General features: G+C 42.6%; 1 protein-coding gene across 3 annotated transcripts; it reads right to left on the reverse strand.

Annotated features, from left to right (window-relative positions):
* Nucleotides 1-947: 947 nt before the first annotated feature.
* On the reverse strand, nucleotides 948-13,187 carry ell2 (elongation factor for RNA polymerase II 2). 3 transcript variants are annotated; one of them, XM_031859761.1, is made up of 13 exons: nucleotides 12,993-13,187; nucleotides 9,873-9,920; nucleotides 9,084-9,208; nucleotides 8,804-8,967; nucleotides 6,418-6,677; nucleotides 5,886-6,010; nucleotides 5,455-5,527; nucleotides 4,688-5,366; nucleotides 3,504-3,576; nucleotides 2,899-3,070; nucleotides 2,337-2,381; nucleotides 2,048-2,201; nucleotides 948-1,838 (listed from the first exon to the last, which is right to left on the reverse strand). In XM_031859761.1, exons 1-12 carry the CDS (start codon nucleotides 13,164-13,166, stop codon nucleotides 2,085-2,087), a joined length of 2,055 nt encoding a protein of 684 aa, XP_031715621.1. In that variant the 5' UTR covers nucleotides 13,167-13,187; the 3' UTR covers nucleotides 948-1,838; nucleotides 2,048-2,084. The 3 variants fall into 3 exon arrangements, with proteins under 3 accessions (XP_031715621.1, XP_031715533.1, XP_031715704.1); XM_031859673.1 differs by having other exon boundaries at nucleotides 948-2,201; XM_031859844.1 differs by having other exon boundaries at nucleotides 948-2,201; nucleotides 4,688-5,363; nucleotides 12,993-13,170.
* Nucleotides 13,188-16,070: the final 2,883 nt, after the last annotated feature.

The raw sequence follows: 16,070 nt of genomic DNA on the forward strand, positions 1-16,070 counted from the left end.
GAAAAAATAAACCAAAAGACTGACCCTGTAGCCCTCAACCAACATGTAACTCTCAAGTAGAGCCTGAACTCTGGTGGACATTTCTTTACTTGCAGTTGTGACACATCAAAGATACAAGTGCTGCTGTTCCGTCCAAAATAAGTTGAGAGACAAGTTAAGCCAGGTCTGGAACTATGTTACATTGATGCCGTCAGCTGTAGCGACCGACTGTTTGACGGAGCGCCACAACCAAAATATGTGTGAAATAGAATAGATCCACATTTACTTAAATCTGTTTCTGGGGAGTTTTCAATACGGGACACAGACTCCTACATGTCCACACTATCTGAATATATAAAGCAGACCAGACTGCTGAGTCAATTGAGTACTTTTCCGTTGATCTTTGTGGGGGTCACAGTGACTCAGTTCTTCCTCACATCCCAACATGTAATGATACACATATTCCAGTATTAAGGTCTCCTAAAGTTAAGCCCCAATCAGAAATGTTACTCCATGGATGCAGTACCAGAAAAATATTTAATTTTTGGCAAACATTCTAACACAGGTTTGTAAACAATTTTCCCTTGTTGAAATAAAGACTTTTCGTAGAAGCCATTCATCCATCCATTGAACTAAATCCATCTCAAATGTTGAAAAAAATAATAATCTTTCACTGCTCTGCAGAACTCAAACTGAGAATCAAATACATTTTAAATGGTGATACACATTTGTCCTCTGGTGGATGACACGTTTGCTTCTTTCTAACAGAAACTGTTTGGCGCTGGATAAAGCTGAAGAGGAGGGCGCAGTCCTTCACCAGGTCTAGAGATGAACCATTCTGAAATATAAGGATCTTTTATACCTCTTCAATTAAGATCAGGTACTGTTACTCCAGCCAGGTTGATCCTGAGTGCTCTGGCTGGTCAAACACTATAGCAGCTGTTTTTTTTTGTTTTTCATGTTTCTCACTTTTTCGTACACCTGTCACTCCACATAATGCACAACCGTACAAATACACACACACACACACACACTATTTGTAACACTCCTTTCAGACTTTACATCCCTTCCTTCATTCAGCTCTCCGACATGCACACGCACACACATCCTGTTTCCAGGCAGTTATAGTTCCTTTGTGTAGCCTGTGGACCCTAAGGGTCGGCCCAACTTGACGTTTCTGGGTGTAAACACCTTAAGGCACCCATAATGCACCATGAACATTAAACACTGGTGGTGCCAGGAATCCTGCCCCCTACTGACAGGGGGTCATACTCCTTTGAGTTACCCCACCCTCACCAACCCATGTGGCCAATACAACTAAATTTACAATTCATGCACACATACTGTTGCTTCTCAAAATCGGCTCAATTGATTTCTCCTGCCCGTCTCATTTCCTTCCCCTTCAGCCTCAAACTGAACAGTACTGTGTTGAAGCAAGGTGATCCAGTACAGTTTTTTAGGAGAAGAGAGGAAATGAGGCAGGTGAGACACCTTTGCCAAATGAGATGACATAATGGATCTTGCGTGCAAAATGGCTTCACAAAGTCAAAACACATAAGGCCCGTGGTAATTTTTTTTGCATTGTTTTCAACAAAAGTTAAACAATATATCATCTGCGGACTCTTCTTTGCACTACGAGTCCCAAAATAAATAGATCTCCCTCTTTCTTTTTTTACTTAAATACAAGGTAATATTTTCTCTGATGCTCAAAAATACTTTTTTTTGTTCTTTTTTTTGCCTGAAGATAAAGTCCTTCAAATATTAGAAGAGTTGACGTTTTTCCCACAAACCCCTTCACACATGCAGGCTGCATCTTCCACCGGTCCAGTGGTGTTCCAAAGGAGCCCATTTAGAAGAAACTTAAAGAAAGCAAAAGATGGGGGGTAAAAGTCAAAGTGAGATTTTTCAAGATTGCAGGCAACAATGAAGCCAGTGGAATCAAAAGAGGAAGAGCAGCAAGGAATGAAAAAGCATGATGGGGAAAAAAAGAAAAGGGAAACAAGGTGGGGGGCTGTTGTGGAGGCAGTAACTGAAGGGGTGTTAATAAATAACAGCCAGTTGGACACACCGTTCTCAATACTGATTAGTGAAGATGTGCTGCGCTCTCAGCACCAGGCCTGGGCTCTGCGCTGGTCAAAATCAGCTATTAGCCGCTTGATGTGGGCCAACTTGTTGTGCAGGTACTCGCAGCGCTGTTTCTCCTCGTGGTAGTTGGGGCTGTGCTGTTAAAAAAAACAAAAACATGCACATAATATCACCCGACAGGAACCACGGCTGTGTTTGACAGAAAAAGACAAACATAGTTAATAATAAACAACAAGCATCATCATGAGACAGAAGTCAGTAGAACTACTCACTTGTTTCATCTTTTTGTACTCTTTCAGGACTTCGTCTTGCACCTTCTGTAAAAATATAAATTATGACTTTTAATGTAGATCCACTTATCTTCTATATACACCAGGAATGGACAAAATAATAGGAACACTACTATGGAGACTCATTGATACTTTATCGAATCCTTCTATGATTCTGGTCCATTCACACTCACAATCTGCATCTAATAGAACGATTTTAACCAGCTACCTTTTTTGAGAGCTCATGAAATTGATGGTATTGATGGGCTTCTAAAATGATAAATTCACCGCTCCATCAGGATTATAGCTTTGTTTGTACTAGCGGTTGGCTGCGTAGTCCATCCCGAGTACGTACGGAGGCATTTATACTCTATGCGCTGCATTAATCCCCAAATATTAGAGGGCGTACAAACAAAATTAACTGTCAAGAATCAAAAAGACAACGAGTGTAACCCAGAGATAAGCCCATCGACTGTAGATAAGGCCGTGATAACGTAATTTTTTAGTGCGCGCTGGCATGTGGATAATAGCACCACCAGCATTAGTACAGTGTATTCATGCTGACCTGGTATTCTTTGGTGCCGGGTGTCAGCTTCCGGCACTTGGCATCCAGCTCGGTGAAGCGGCGGGTGATGTTCTCCACGCGGGTGTGCAGCTGGCGGTATTCATCGTACTCTGCATTAAAGTCGTCCTTGTAACTTTGCCGCTGGTCCATGGACATCATAGGCATGTACTTCCTGTAAACGCAGGAAAGGAGATTTAACTGAATGATTCTTTTGAAAGTCGTGCAACACATAAAAATAATCATTTCAGAATTTTTTTTAGCAAACTTTCTTTGTTTTAACAAACACCGTGCTAAAGGTTGTGATCTTTAAAGAAAGGTGAGAATCTTGTTTAACAACCTTTGAGCTTCTCTATTTGTGCAATGCATCTCTGCACTCGTTACCAGTTACACGGGAAGTGAGAAAACAGCTGTTGGACAATACCAGAGTGCACAAATGAAACATTTGCGTTTTCGCTGCATTTCCTGTGTTCTCATTCTCAAGCGTGGGTCTCTTCAAAATGTCCCGTTTAGTCGAATGTTTCAAATTGTGAAACGAGAGACCTGAAAGGTGAAGAGGGTCACGCTGTGGGACAATGGAAACTTCACAGCATATCGAGGTTACTCACACTACATAGTCGGGCGTCTCCGCTGTGGGGGAGAATTCAGTGGATTGGACTGGTTTCTCTTTATCTGAAGGGCCTGAGGAGGGAGAGGAAAGTGCAAGAATGTAAATACTGCATTGACAATGAGGGCTGACTGCTTGGTTGGTCGATATGCTCTCGTCCTACCAAATTGTCATTTGTCGGACAACCAATTACTTTCATAAGCAAAACAAAGAGCTTATTAATACATCATTTCTGGGACGTGTGTGAGAGAGTTCATGGCCTTAATGAAGGGCTACTTGTTTTGCCGCTATTCAGCAATAAAGAACGTCATTTTAACAATTATTTAACATAGATGTCTCTTTACTGGTGGGATGGGTCGAAGGATATTAAAAATAGAACTGTGCATAAATTCTTGATAGGCTGTTAAGGGTGAATATAGCAGAAGTGTCATATTCAATACGTTTTGTCTGATAGATATTCTAATAGTTGTGTTTATAATATAACTGCAACCCATCGCTACAGCTCGTTCCGTAGTAGACGCCTTTGCGTCTGTTATCATTTAGGCCAAAGTATAAAATAATTAAATATGTTGTAAATAGCTTTTTATGTTTATTTATAATTAATTTAGGGTAAAGGATAGAATGCACAGATCAACGCCTCAGTGTGTTCAGACAACATCCAGTGCATCAGTGTAATCAAACATTAACAATGTGGTTGGCTGGGATGGAACAGACATAAACGGAGATAAACATCTGTAACATGGTGAGCAACAATCCAAAGTCTGAAAGATAATTTGGCTGGAAACTTGGACAGAGAAGGCATGTCACAAGACATACCAATGCTGCTCGGACTAGTGAGTCCAAACACACACGCATGCGGGCAGATTTCAGAGCACCGGAACAAAAAACCCGTACCGACTATATAGAAAAAAAATACAGAAAATGTGGTCTGAGTGCAACCCCTAGACAACCCCTTTTTTGTACTCAAGCTCATTAATATGTTAATATAGATCAAATTAAACTATGATCATTACATCTTAAAGAGATGTCCCCTACACTAAATGAACACACACCGATTACCTAATTGACAAAGCAAACCCTGTAATAAATGTGATATGCAAGCCGGAAAACGTTCGACAGTAATTGTAACGTACGGCCATTTAAGTGATGCTGATAGTTAATAACTTCATGAAGACAGGAACACACCTTGATCTTTGTGAGGGTTTTTGTTGATAACTTCTTGGTTCTCTTCTTCTGCACTGCGCTTCTTTTTGGCTCTGCGAGTGTCTTCGGCCGGCTCTGCTACACTGGGAGGACTTATGCTACTTTTTTCAGTCCGTTTCCCTTTCTCCCTCTCTCGATCCTTATCTTTGTGCTTCTTGGTTTTCTTTTTGAACTTCTTGTTGGTACTGCTGGACAAGGGAGGGCTGGTGATGACAGTGGAGGTAACTGTGAGGGAGGTGCGAGGAGGAGGAGGGGGAGGGCTAAGGGAGGCGGCGGGTCTGGGGACGGGGACGGGGTGCCGATAGTGGTCCTGCAGGGTCCTATCGGAGGAGAACGGGCTTGGTGAAGGGTCTCTGCAGGAGGAGCTCTGGTCCATCGGCAGGTCCTGGGTGCCGCAGCCCTCCGGGGTGCTGGGTGAGTTGGAGTTTGAGGCTGGGCTGGGCTGCTGGTGGGAGGGTGCTGGTGGGTGGGACGGGACTGGGAGATGGGTGGGAGGGCCAGAGTTGACGTTGGCGGGTAGAGACGGGCGTTTAGAGCTGGGGCTGCCCTCGTCCTCGGGGCGGTCGGAGGAGGAGGTGGCTGGCCCACGGTTGCTGAGGTGGGAGATGCGGGCTTTTTTGGGAGCCAAAGGATCAATAAAGTCAAAGTCTGCCTGGCGCTTCTGGAAGAGAACACAGGATTTATCTGAAAAACTGCACACTTCACTGTGGGGGTGTGTGTGTGTTGATAGTGTGTATTTGCTCAGATACCTGGGGGGATGTGGGGACAGTGTCTTTGGGAGAACTGCTTGAGGAGAGGGCCTCAGTAGGAAGACCTAGTTTGCTGTTAAAGAAAGGAAATAGTGTTGTCAGAGGGGAGCACGGTGTATTGATGTAAACAATACACGATATAAAATGTAAAGGTAAATGATTTCTTACTGTAAAATAAAACCTACATGTGTACTACATGCGCTATTGACTTAATGCTGAACTATTCCTTTCACATAATCTGAAGGATTGAAAGGTGTCAGTGAAACAAATAGTAGGATCCACAGTAACCAACATTACAGTTATATATTTGGACCGTCACACATTAACAGCCACCTTGAGCCTTTATGAACTCCATACAACACAAATGCTTTGTTTGTTCAACAGAGTACGCTCAGAAGGAAAATAAAATGCTCAACAGGCTATTTATGTACCGAGCCAGGATCCGGTCGACCTGTGACTTGTCATCTTCAGAGTAGCCGGGCCAGTCTCGCTGAAGGTCACGATAAACAAAGTCCTTCAGTGAGTACGTGTTGTCTTTCGGGTTAAGGTTTGCCACCTGTTTAGTACACAGAGACACACAGTTAAAAGTTAAACTGACCGCATGAGAAGTACACATGTTCTGAAACTTCACATTTCCTGCGCTGCCTAACATCTGTGCATGCAAATAACATTAAAGGATTAAGGGGCTTGTTTTATCCTCAAAGTGAATGAATGAATTTCCTCAGACAGATTTGTGTATCTCGATCTCATTTTTACAGCGGGTAAGGAGATCTGGGGTCAAACTAAACACTTTAAGAACACGAGGAATACCTAAATATCAGCTGTTTAAATACAAAAGTTAGCACTTCTGGATTTTGCTGTCTAATGGAGGATGTGTAAATACTAATAACTGGGTCACTTCTATTTTAAGTGGCAGTCTAAATATTGACATGGCATATTTTTGCATAAAATTTAACACTTTACCTGTTGCAGGGTGGTCCCCAATGAGTTGCGGTCTTTCTGGTTGATACCGTCCCGCTGCAAACGGGCCAGCAGTTCCAGCTTCTTGTAGGGCCGGAGCGCCAGCAGGTGGATGATGCGGTCCCTGAACGGCCGCTGGGAGACGGGGTTATTGGAAAGGCACTTGCGAATAGTGTTGGCTGGGTTGATGGGTGTGGAGCGCTTGCGCTCTGGGACCACGTCCTGACCCGATAGCGCCGGGTTGCGGATATGGACTTGCTTTCCTAGAGACGGAAAGTAAAGACCACTTTAAAAGCCTATTTTTCCTCACAGGGAACTTCATCATCACACGTATTTATGTTGTCACACATTTGCTCAACAGCATTCCTGCCTACCATCTTCATCTCACTTACTGAAGCCAGTCTTATGCACCTGCAAACATCACCACCCATCATGATAACAAAGATAAGAGCTTAAGTGTGTGGAGTTTGATTCCACTCAACAACTCTTAAAGTAGAGCCATTCTGCCATTAGTTCCAGATGGCCACAAACACAGGATACTTGAAAACTAGGACTGTTTCGCTAAAAAGCAAGGGAATGAGACATACCAGGAATATTTGATAGCCTGAGATCTTGAAACGGCCAAATCGAACCCAAATTCACAGCTAATCTCACATTCTGCTGCAGCAGAACTACTAAATATTCGGAGTCTTGTTATGGCTGCATGCTCAAGGACCTCTTGTGTTTGCGGTTACTCACACTTTCTCAAAACACCTTTTATTGCTCGTTTTATATTGAAATTGACTGCCTACTGACACCTTACTCACTACTCTTAACCAGCGCGTTTTAAAATGTAACAGTCGTAGTGTGGATGCAGCCTTGGAGCAATGCTGGAGGTGTAAGCTTGTTGTCTAATGACAGGTGAAAAGCTTATGGAACAAAGTTTCCTCCTTCTGAAATAATCAGTCTGTACATGGAGAACTTATACAGAACAAGAGTAGTAGCACATAGAACATTAAATGCCACTGATCTCAGGACGACAGGAGTTGTGTAGCTCTCATTACAAGATACCGGTTAAGAGGAAGATAAAAAAAAGACAACAGACTGTTGCCTGAAATTAACAGCCTGTGAAAGTAAGAAGCCCCCCTTTGCATCAGTAAATAGGGTGCTCGCTGCAAACCAGCTGCTTCAAGCTCCTGTACCACCCCTTTTGTCTGCTGCTCCTCTCGTTTCCCAGTTTCTATCTGGGCCAGTTATATGCAAATGTTCCCATGGGCCCCAGAAACACAGGCCTGAGGAGGTTTTATGTCATGTACAAAATGTGAGGACCGAGACTTTGATTCTGATTTAAACAAGGAACTCTTTGACAAAGGCTTAACTCCTACAAACTAGTTTGGGCTATTCAAGCTGAAAAAATGGCTTTAAAAAAAATATATGAATTTCTTTTTTTTTTTTTTAAAAGACACTTGTTTGATTAGTTCATCCCACCAATCGAGCAAATACATAAATATAAATGGCAACAGAGCAGTTAGATGGAGTATCTAGAAAAACTTTAGAGCCATCTATCTGGACAAGTACTGACAGTGCGTCCATTTTTATTTGTGCTCTATAATTCCAATCTGTTTAGTAACCTATTAACTTGTTATGTAATATTGCATCCCTAGTGGTGGTTGACATAAAAATTAAATATTTTGCATCCAGTGTTGCTTCTGTGGTTTGGTAGACTTTTGATTAACAGACCATGTTCACATGATAAGAGGCTGAGTGAGGTTGAGTGAGGCTAGTCTTTCTTTGTTGTTTCCTTTACTGGCATGCACAGTTTTTATTCATCATATCACCGTGCTGAAAATAAGACTGGGAAGGAAACGAGAGATTACATCAGCAGGTTGTTTAGTTGCAGATCCGTAACCCTACCTGCTCAGAGTTGGATAAGACAAAGGGATGAGGCTAGAGAGAGTGACGAGCCAAATTAGATTACAAAAGATTACTTTTTCTCTTCAGCTTGTGTGACTGAAATCCCGGGACTGTTGGCAGGAAAGTTATGCTCATCAAGTGTACGGGAAACATGCAAAGTTCTGCTTGGTCGCATGCGATAGGTGCTGAACACAAGCAGCGCCTGTATTTTGACACTTTAGTCGAATTTTGGCAGGCTGTGTGTCAATAAAACAGAAATAGCTTTGACAGCAACCTTTGGCCCTTATCAGTCAGACTGCTAATCTGAAGAAGGCTGAGGCAAAATGGCTGAGTCAGCTGTAGTAATGGGTTTGAATAGGCTCAGGTCATCAGCTTTCAGTCCCTCAAAAAAGGGGCCAAGTTTGAAAAGTGAGGAAAGGTGTCGATAGGACGTAAAGCTACGCTGGTGTTTTGACTGTGGCCCGTGCAGAGGCGAGACTGTAGTGAGGGGCCTTACCTCTGTACCGGCCCCCAGGCTTTATGACTTTGGTCCCACGTTCGCGCGTGTCCTCGGCGGCCTGGGTCATGCGTTCCCGGGTCACCTGGTAGGAGTCATTGGTGGCACACACCGTGACCTTGTCCTGTACCGTGCCCAACAATGCCAGGTGTGAGGCCCCTGAGCTGGAGACAAAGAGGGACAATATGAGAGGATGTGTGCGAGGCAGAAAGGGATTACCTTCTAGCAATGTGTAGTAAGACAGTAACAGTTGATTCAGCTGGTCAGGGATCACCATTACCTCGACTCATACTGCTGGATGCAGTCAAAGCTTCCCTGAGGGTTGTCCTTGCCCACGTTAGACAGGTAAAAATCAAAATTGTGGAAGGTGTCTGAGGAGGAATCTGTCCTGGGAAATTTAATGCGCTGTAAGAATTCACACACAAAAAAAAGGGAGAACGACAAGTTATAGTATCTATTCACATCTGAGAATTTGAGATCATTAATGATGAGATGGGGGAAAACAAATACACGTTAATATATCACTATGAAACTGCCATATGCCAAACCAACATCACATATTGTACAGCGGCAGGGGCCACATCTGAGCTGTGAGGCTGTATGTTTGAACAAGGGAGCCAGCATGAAAGGTCTCAGCAGCTAAGGGGAGGCCTTATGGGAGTCATGTGCATCGCGGACTAACAAGCAACGCAAAACAGTGTACCAGTATGTCATTCACAAGGGCCTGAAACCTGAACTGAAATACTGTGTACAGTACTGCTAGTACTCCTACTCCCACTAATAATACTAATAATGTGCAATAGTGGTGACATAGATAAGTGTAAACTGAGCAGTAGTTGAGTAGATGAGTCAAAGACACTTGCGTGTGGTCGCCTCAACGAATACAACTCGCGAAAACAGTAAATAAAGGAATTGATTAATTACTGTGTAAATAAATTAATGGATACCTAATTAAACTTCCCTCTTACAACCTGAAAACAGATCTACGGTTCTATTTATTGCACATCGGGTATTCACAATACGATCACTCATGTGACCCTTGTCTTAAAGGGGGGGGAGATGTACTTACCCCTTGGAGTCCCTTGAATTGTATCGTTGGCTGCAAAGAAGGTACATTCTGAAAGTGAAGAGAAACAACTGTTTAAGCCCCACGAACACTTTGGAAATGTAAAGGATTATTGGGAAACAAAAAAGAGCTACATTCAGAGTCTAGAACCTGCAGAGCATGCCCCGCCATTTGACTGATACTCCAAAAACAGGAGAGCCTGGGGGGGTGCTGTCACGCCAAGCATACTTTAAACCACCGACGATACAGCTTCTATTAGATGTTGCATTTAGACATAGCGTTAAAACTACAGCCGACAGCAAAGTAATAACGGACATGCACATAACACGCAGACAATCTCATTTCCATGTGACTGAATCTGTTAGCAGTATTGTGCTATGGCAATAATACGAATTGAGAGTATGTTTGATGCAGGGCTGCAAACGGTTATTTTTATCACTGATATCAACACTGCAGATCATTTTATCAAGTGATGGATTATTTTGGAGTCAGTAAATTGTCAGAAAGTAGTTTAAAAAAAAAAAAAAAAAAAAAAAAAAAAAAAAAAAAATACAATTCTCCAAACCCAGGTGATATCAATTGCTTGTTTTGTCTTAAACCTAAATAATTCAGTTTACAATCACATGAAAAACCAAAACAGCAAATCCTCACATTGAGAAGCATAAGTTAGGAAATGTTAGGTGTGTTTGCATTAGAAAAAAAAAAAAAAAAAAAAAAAAAAAAAAAAAAAGGACAAATGAAATGATTACAATTCAATTAGCAACAATGATTGCTGGCACTAGTGGCCTGGCTGCAGAAACAATGGGTAACTGTCAGCAAACATTAGGGCTCGGTCTCTACAGAGAAACCATGCAAGTCACCTTTACCTCCATCTTCTTTTTAAGTGGTTAAGAGGTAGGTGGAAAGTAAAAATGTTCACTGTTATCTGAACACAAGCAGTGGAACTCAGACAACAATCAAATACAGCAAATATTTTTGAAATGTCTTTGCTTTGTGGAGGTTTGCGTCGGCGGCTGCTTGAAATGGAGTTGACGGCCACAAATATGCCGTGGCTGCTCTGATGCTGTGTAGGTCGGGATGGAAAAGCACAGGATGTGTTCTTCACAAAGCTGAGGAGCCAGTTGGCTAGATCATAGACCTCCAAAAAAGTTGCATCAATTTGTTTCAGAGGAATTTGCCTTTTATTATGAACAGCTTCTCTGCATTCTTGAAAAGTAGAATTATACTCGCCAACTCATACCAGACACAAGAAGCAGATAATCTCAGATTTAATGTGTGTTTTTTTTCAGACTGAAAGAACCATGTCAGGGTTAAAGCTACGGTACTCCAAGCCAGACTGACTGACTCCCTGCCCCCACTGTCCATACACACCAACCAGTCCTCACACACACAGTTCTGATCACATTTCACATCACCACAGAAAGACAAAGATAGCCAGCTTCCATAGTTCGATGACTGGTTGAGCTACAACACACATTACTGAGAGGGAGAGAGAGAGAGAGAAACAAAAAGCAGGCAGTTTTTGGCTGCTCAGTCAGCAAGAGATGGCAGGCTGCCGTTCAATGCAGCGCACAGACCAACATTACCACATCCAATAAGGTTGTAGCATGGACCGTCACAAAAGAATTCCTTCGACTTACCGATGATTCGGTTTCCCAGTTTGTCTCAAACTAACTTAACAATCATTTTAAATTGTGATCCTTATGTCTATTCGTTATATGGGGCTCACAGTGAGCAACGGTTTCATATACTGGAGTGCGTGTAGTGTGCGGCATACATACAGACACGCACCATAAAAAGCCGCCACAGAGACCTCTGAACAGTACAGCCCCATACAGTGCATCAGCCCCGAGCAGAGACCTAGGCCCAGTCAGTATGTTATGTAATGCCTTGTTGTTGGCAGACTTGAGGTCAGGTAACTTGGCTTGAGGCCTCTGCAACCAAAGACTGCAGAGGTCCAAATTAGTTTACCTTTGTAGCACCTCAACAAGATTATGGCATTTGTACAGTTCAAGATTAACAATTTATATTTAATCTACACAGGTATGCAGTGAGCCATTAGCTCACACAGTTTCCAAAAGCCTCATAATCACTGGTGGTGTCAAGCTCAGTGGGGAAATGCAGTACACTTGATGAGGCAGTATGTTGAGAGCTAGAAAGTACATGAATACATTGTATTTTTAACAAAATGACATGACAAAGGTACCATATAACGTTTTTAAATGCTGGTCAACTCCTCTCATGCAGCTTGAAGTATCTGAGGGTATGCAAAAACGATTTAAACAAACTGGCAAACGAGCTCAAATTAAATATTTGTTCTATCTAATGCCTTTGAGGCACTTACTCAAAACGTACACATACTGTAGCTACAGTGTGGTAGCTGGTTTTACAAGTTAATTTGCTGTTAAGAGATGGCGTAATACCATTGCCAGGATGTGATGTGACGTTTTACAACTAGCTAAAACTTCTAGCCATATGGTGAGCTGACCAGTCATCGAGGTGCGTGCGCCACTAACTAGCTCGTTATCAAGTCAAAGTTAAATTAGCCTTAACTTATCCGTTGTTGTCCACCACCCTCTGCCATATAACGCTTCAACCTCGTCGAATAAAAGTCCCATGTTGGTTATCTAAGCTTTCACATTTGACTCTCAGTTTAATTAAACTTGTCTGGTGACGAGTGCATTCGTCGTAATGACATTACCGTCACCACTTCCCTAATTAGGTAAAAGTAATGTTAGTTTGGAAAGAAAAATATGGACTTTGCTAACCAGCACAGCACAGCTCAGGATAGGATAGGGGATTCATACTAAAGTAGCTCGAGCTAACGCTGGCTACTTAAGAGTGTAACTTTACCAACAGGTTTTCTAAATTAAATAACAATTGTCAATTCGTACAATGTGGCCAGTGCACACGGCCAAGGTCTCATGTGCTTTATTCAGTTGGTCAATATAACGACACAAGACTAATACAGTCAAAAAAACAAGCAGAAAGTCGCCCTGTCAACAGCTTAGCTAACTTTGTAGCTTTAGCTGTGCGTGGCAGTTGGGCTTCCCAGCTGAGACGAGCTGTGTCAGCCCGAGAGTCCTAGCTAATTTAACTGAAATAAACGGCTGTTTCACTCACCATACAATTTTGGTGGCTCTCTATGGCTCTCAGCGCCGTCTCGGTCAATTTGACGTGTAATACGGTGACTCTATCTGTGCTCTGTTGGCCACAATTCAATCCATACCTCCCATCCTCGGAGAGCGCCGCCATCTTTACCAGCCCTCCACCATCGTCCCTTTGAGGCTGGAGCATTTAGCGGCCCAGGCTCTCTGTGCTCACCACTCTGGCCCGGGGAGGGACTACAGCCTACAGGGCTGACAGTGTTGGATTAGTCGTGACTTGCTGCTAGCTTGTTAGTTTTTCACTTTCCAACCACAGTGAACTTACAGTAGGCTTATATCATGTATACTTGTTCTTTACACTGTGGTGGAAAGTTATTAATAACATTTATTGAAGTATCCTACTGCACTTGCATAGACTACAATTTAAAGGGCAAAGTTACTTGTGCTTTACTTGAGTGTTTCTAGTGTAGGTTACTTTATACTTTTACATGTGCAAGAGTATTTCTACTCTGTGTTATTGCTACTTATACTTTTTTGTTAAAGTAAAAGTTGTTGGTACTTATTTCACCGCTTGCTTTAATTATTGTGCATAAGAAGTGTACCATGATTTATTTGTAGGCGTACAAATTGGGGTTTTCTATCCATTTACAAAACCAAGACAGCCTGTTGTCACATTTCATCTTTTAAAGCCAACAGAAACATTCCAGTATCTAGTTTCCCTTTTTTCTGTAAGCCCGGAGCCTCTCTCTGTAGTTACCTCTTGGCGAAACTGCCTCTGCCTGCTGTGTTTTTGCTGACATGTCATACCTAATTCTAGCCTACTAAATCTGTCAACAGCTTTTGTAGACTATACTTTAAACTTTAATCAAATACGGTTTAGCAGGCATTGTAATAAATATCCGCATAATCTAAATCGATACGATTCTGAACTACTTTGCTTTATACTTTATAACATTTTGAACATACTACTTCGTGCACCGCTTTGCCTATATGTCGCCCTATAATCATCTTTCATGAGCTTCCCTTTAATGACATGGGATGTAATGTGACATCAGCACAATGGGCACAAGTGTGTCCCCCTGTGAGCTGCACCTCCACTATCTCTCTAGTGGCAGTCCCCTTGACCCGGTGATTAGGGCAGCATGTTTTGGTGTGGAGTAGCCTCGGGCAGGGTGGGGTAAGGCCTGTGTGAATCCAGCAGATTACCATAGCTCTACACCCCACCCATCCCCCTGGCGAGTCACATATACAGTATATATATATATATACACACACACACACACACACACACACACACACATTTCAGACTTCTTGCACATTAACTCATCACCAAATTAGTTCTTAATATTTCTCAAACTAAACTGCCCCACAAAGATATGCAGCCCATTTAAATATTTATGCATGTGTGGAATGTAAAATTTGAAACAAAATTCACTGGGTTGAAATCTTTGTCAACCTTCTTCTTCTTCTTAGTTTGAATACATGCCGATTTTAAATACTAACCTGGGTTAATTCCAGAGGTGCTCTGGTGTGTCTGACAGAATGCCTGCTGTGCAAATAACGCCTTTGGGTTGGCTAGGACTCATTGGTTTTTAGAGCTTTTGTGTTTGTAGAGGCCCTGAAGGTGTCACCTGATGGAAACCCAAGATCGCAGTGTAAAGAATACTTCGAAATGACTCACGCTTTGTGAGAGGCATTAACATTAAACAAAGGGATTACTGAACTGGGAAGTCCTTAATTGTAACCAGTTTGCTATGAAGATTGACCTCTGACAAATAGCTTTCAAATGTGGAAACATTTATTATGGTCTCCGCCCGTCGAATGATGCGATGGGTGGCTTATGTGCATCCGTGAGTGAGTGAGTTTCTGTCTACGGCTTAATTAGCATTCTGATGCAGCAATTACGCAATATTTTGTGTTCCCATTCATGGCTGTACCTCTCGTGGTTGTGGTGACTCACTCCTTCTCAAATCATCTTTCTGTGTCTCATACTGCTTATACTGACTGCTGACAGCTGAGTGCATCTCCGAACGCTCCCCATCTTCTACTTTTTGCGGTGTGTTTGGCTAACAGCTTATGGACTGTACTGTTTGTTTGGCTAACAGCTAATTGAACTACCAGTACACACTCTGCTGTGTACCTCTCAGCTCAGCTGCAAGCAGCAACCTCCCGCACTGAGAAATAAAGCCAACGCGTAAGGGCCAAAAAACTGCAGTTCTTTAACTATCCACTTGAAGCTTGTTCATCCCTACAGACCCCCATGTTAACATGAACAACCTTACAGCAGACATACACATGTTTACAGGCTGGTACAAAAAAAGGTTTCGGTCTCTATAGAAGACAGCTTGGTGAGTTTAATTTGGTTTTTGGCAAGATTGTATAACGTGTCATATACGACGCCTTTGAGCCGATTGCCTGTATTCATTGTCTCTTGTTTTTAAATTTGGAGGAAGTATAATTTACGACGACTTACAGGCCATTGGTGTCAATGCGTGGTTAGGCAATTGTGGGTTGCATTCATTCGTCACACAATACAGCAGTGGCTGTTGCAGAGATCTGCACTCTACTGAGCGCACTTTTTTCGTTGTTTAACGTTTTGTTGAAAACAGAGGAAATGTTACATTCTCTTTTGTCACTTACAGTTTCCCCCCCTACATTACTCTTCACAGTTCTGTGTAATGCCTAGGGTATCCTTCTAAATAACAAAAGAAGTTAATCATTGATAGATGTATTATTTGGCCAGGCTCAGATTTTAGTGCTAATCAAAGGCACAGGTTTTAGGGGCAGGAGTCGGGCGCCTGAAATCAGTAACAGTGATAGATGTGCCTGTTACTGTGTCTAGATCAGACGGTTTACATTTAAAGTTGCTAGGTTATTTACAGAATTATATTTCTGCTAACCAGGTGATCCTTCACTATGCTAAACTTGGCCGTTCTCTGTCTGGATATGTGTTCAGGGGTGTCTCTCGGGTGACCGTGGCTAAGTGGAGAGCAGGGCCGTCCTTCAATCAGAGGATCGGCGGTTCCATCCCGGCTCCGCTAGTCGCATGTCGATGTCTCCTTGAGCAAGACACTTAACCCCAAAATTGCTCCCG

This window comes from Anarrhichthys ocellatus, unplaced genomic scaffold, assembly GCF_004355925.1.
Source record: "Anarrhichthys ocellatus isolate YVR2014 unplaced genomic scaffold, GSC_Weel_1.0 scaffold1, whole genome shotgun sequence".
Taxonomy (NCBI): Eukaryota; Metazoa; Chordata; class Actinopteri; order Perciformes; family Anarhichadidae; genus Anarrhichthys; species Anarrhichthys ocellatus.

Excerpts from the sequence above, each read along its gene's own strand:
- ell2 (XM_031859761.1), bottom strand. The coding sequence starts at position 13,166 with ATGCTCCAGCCTCAAAGGGACGATGGTGGAGGGCTGGTAAAGATGGCG. Across the intron at positions 9,921-12,992 it reads AGAGCCACCAAAATTGTATG|AATGTACCTTCTTTGCAGCC; the intron begins GTGAGTGAAACA and ends CTTCACTTTCAG. Across the intron at positions 2,202-2,336 it reads AGTACAAAAAGATGAAACAA|CACAGCCCCAACTACCACGA; the intron begins GTGAGTAGTTCT and ends TTTTTTTAACAG.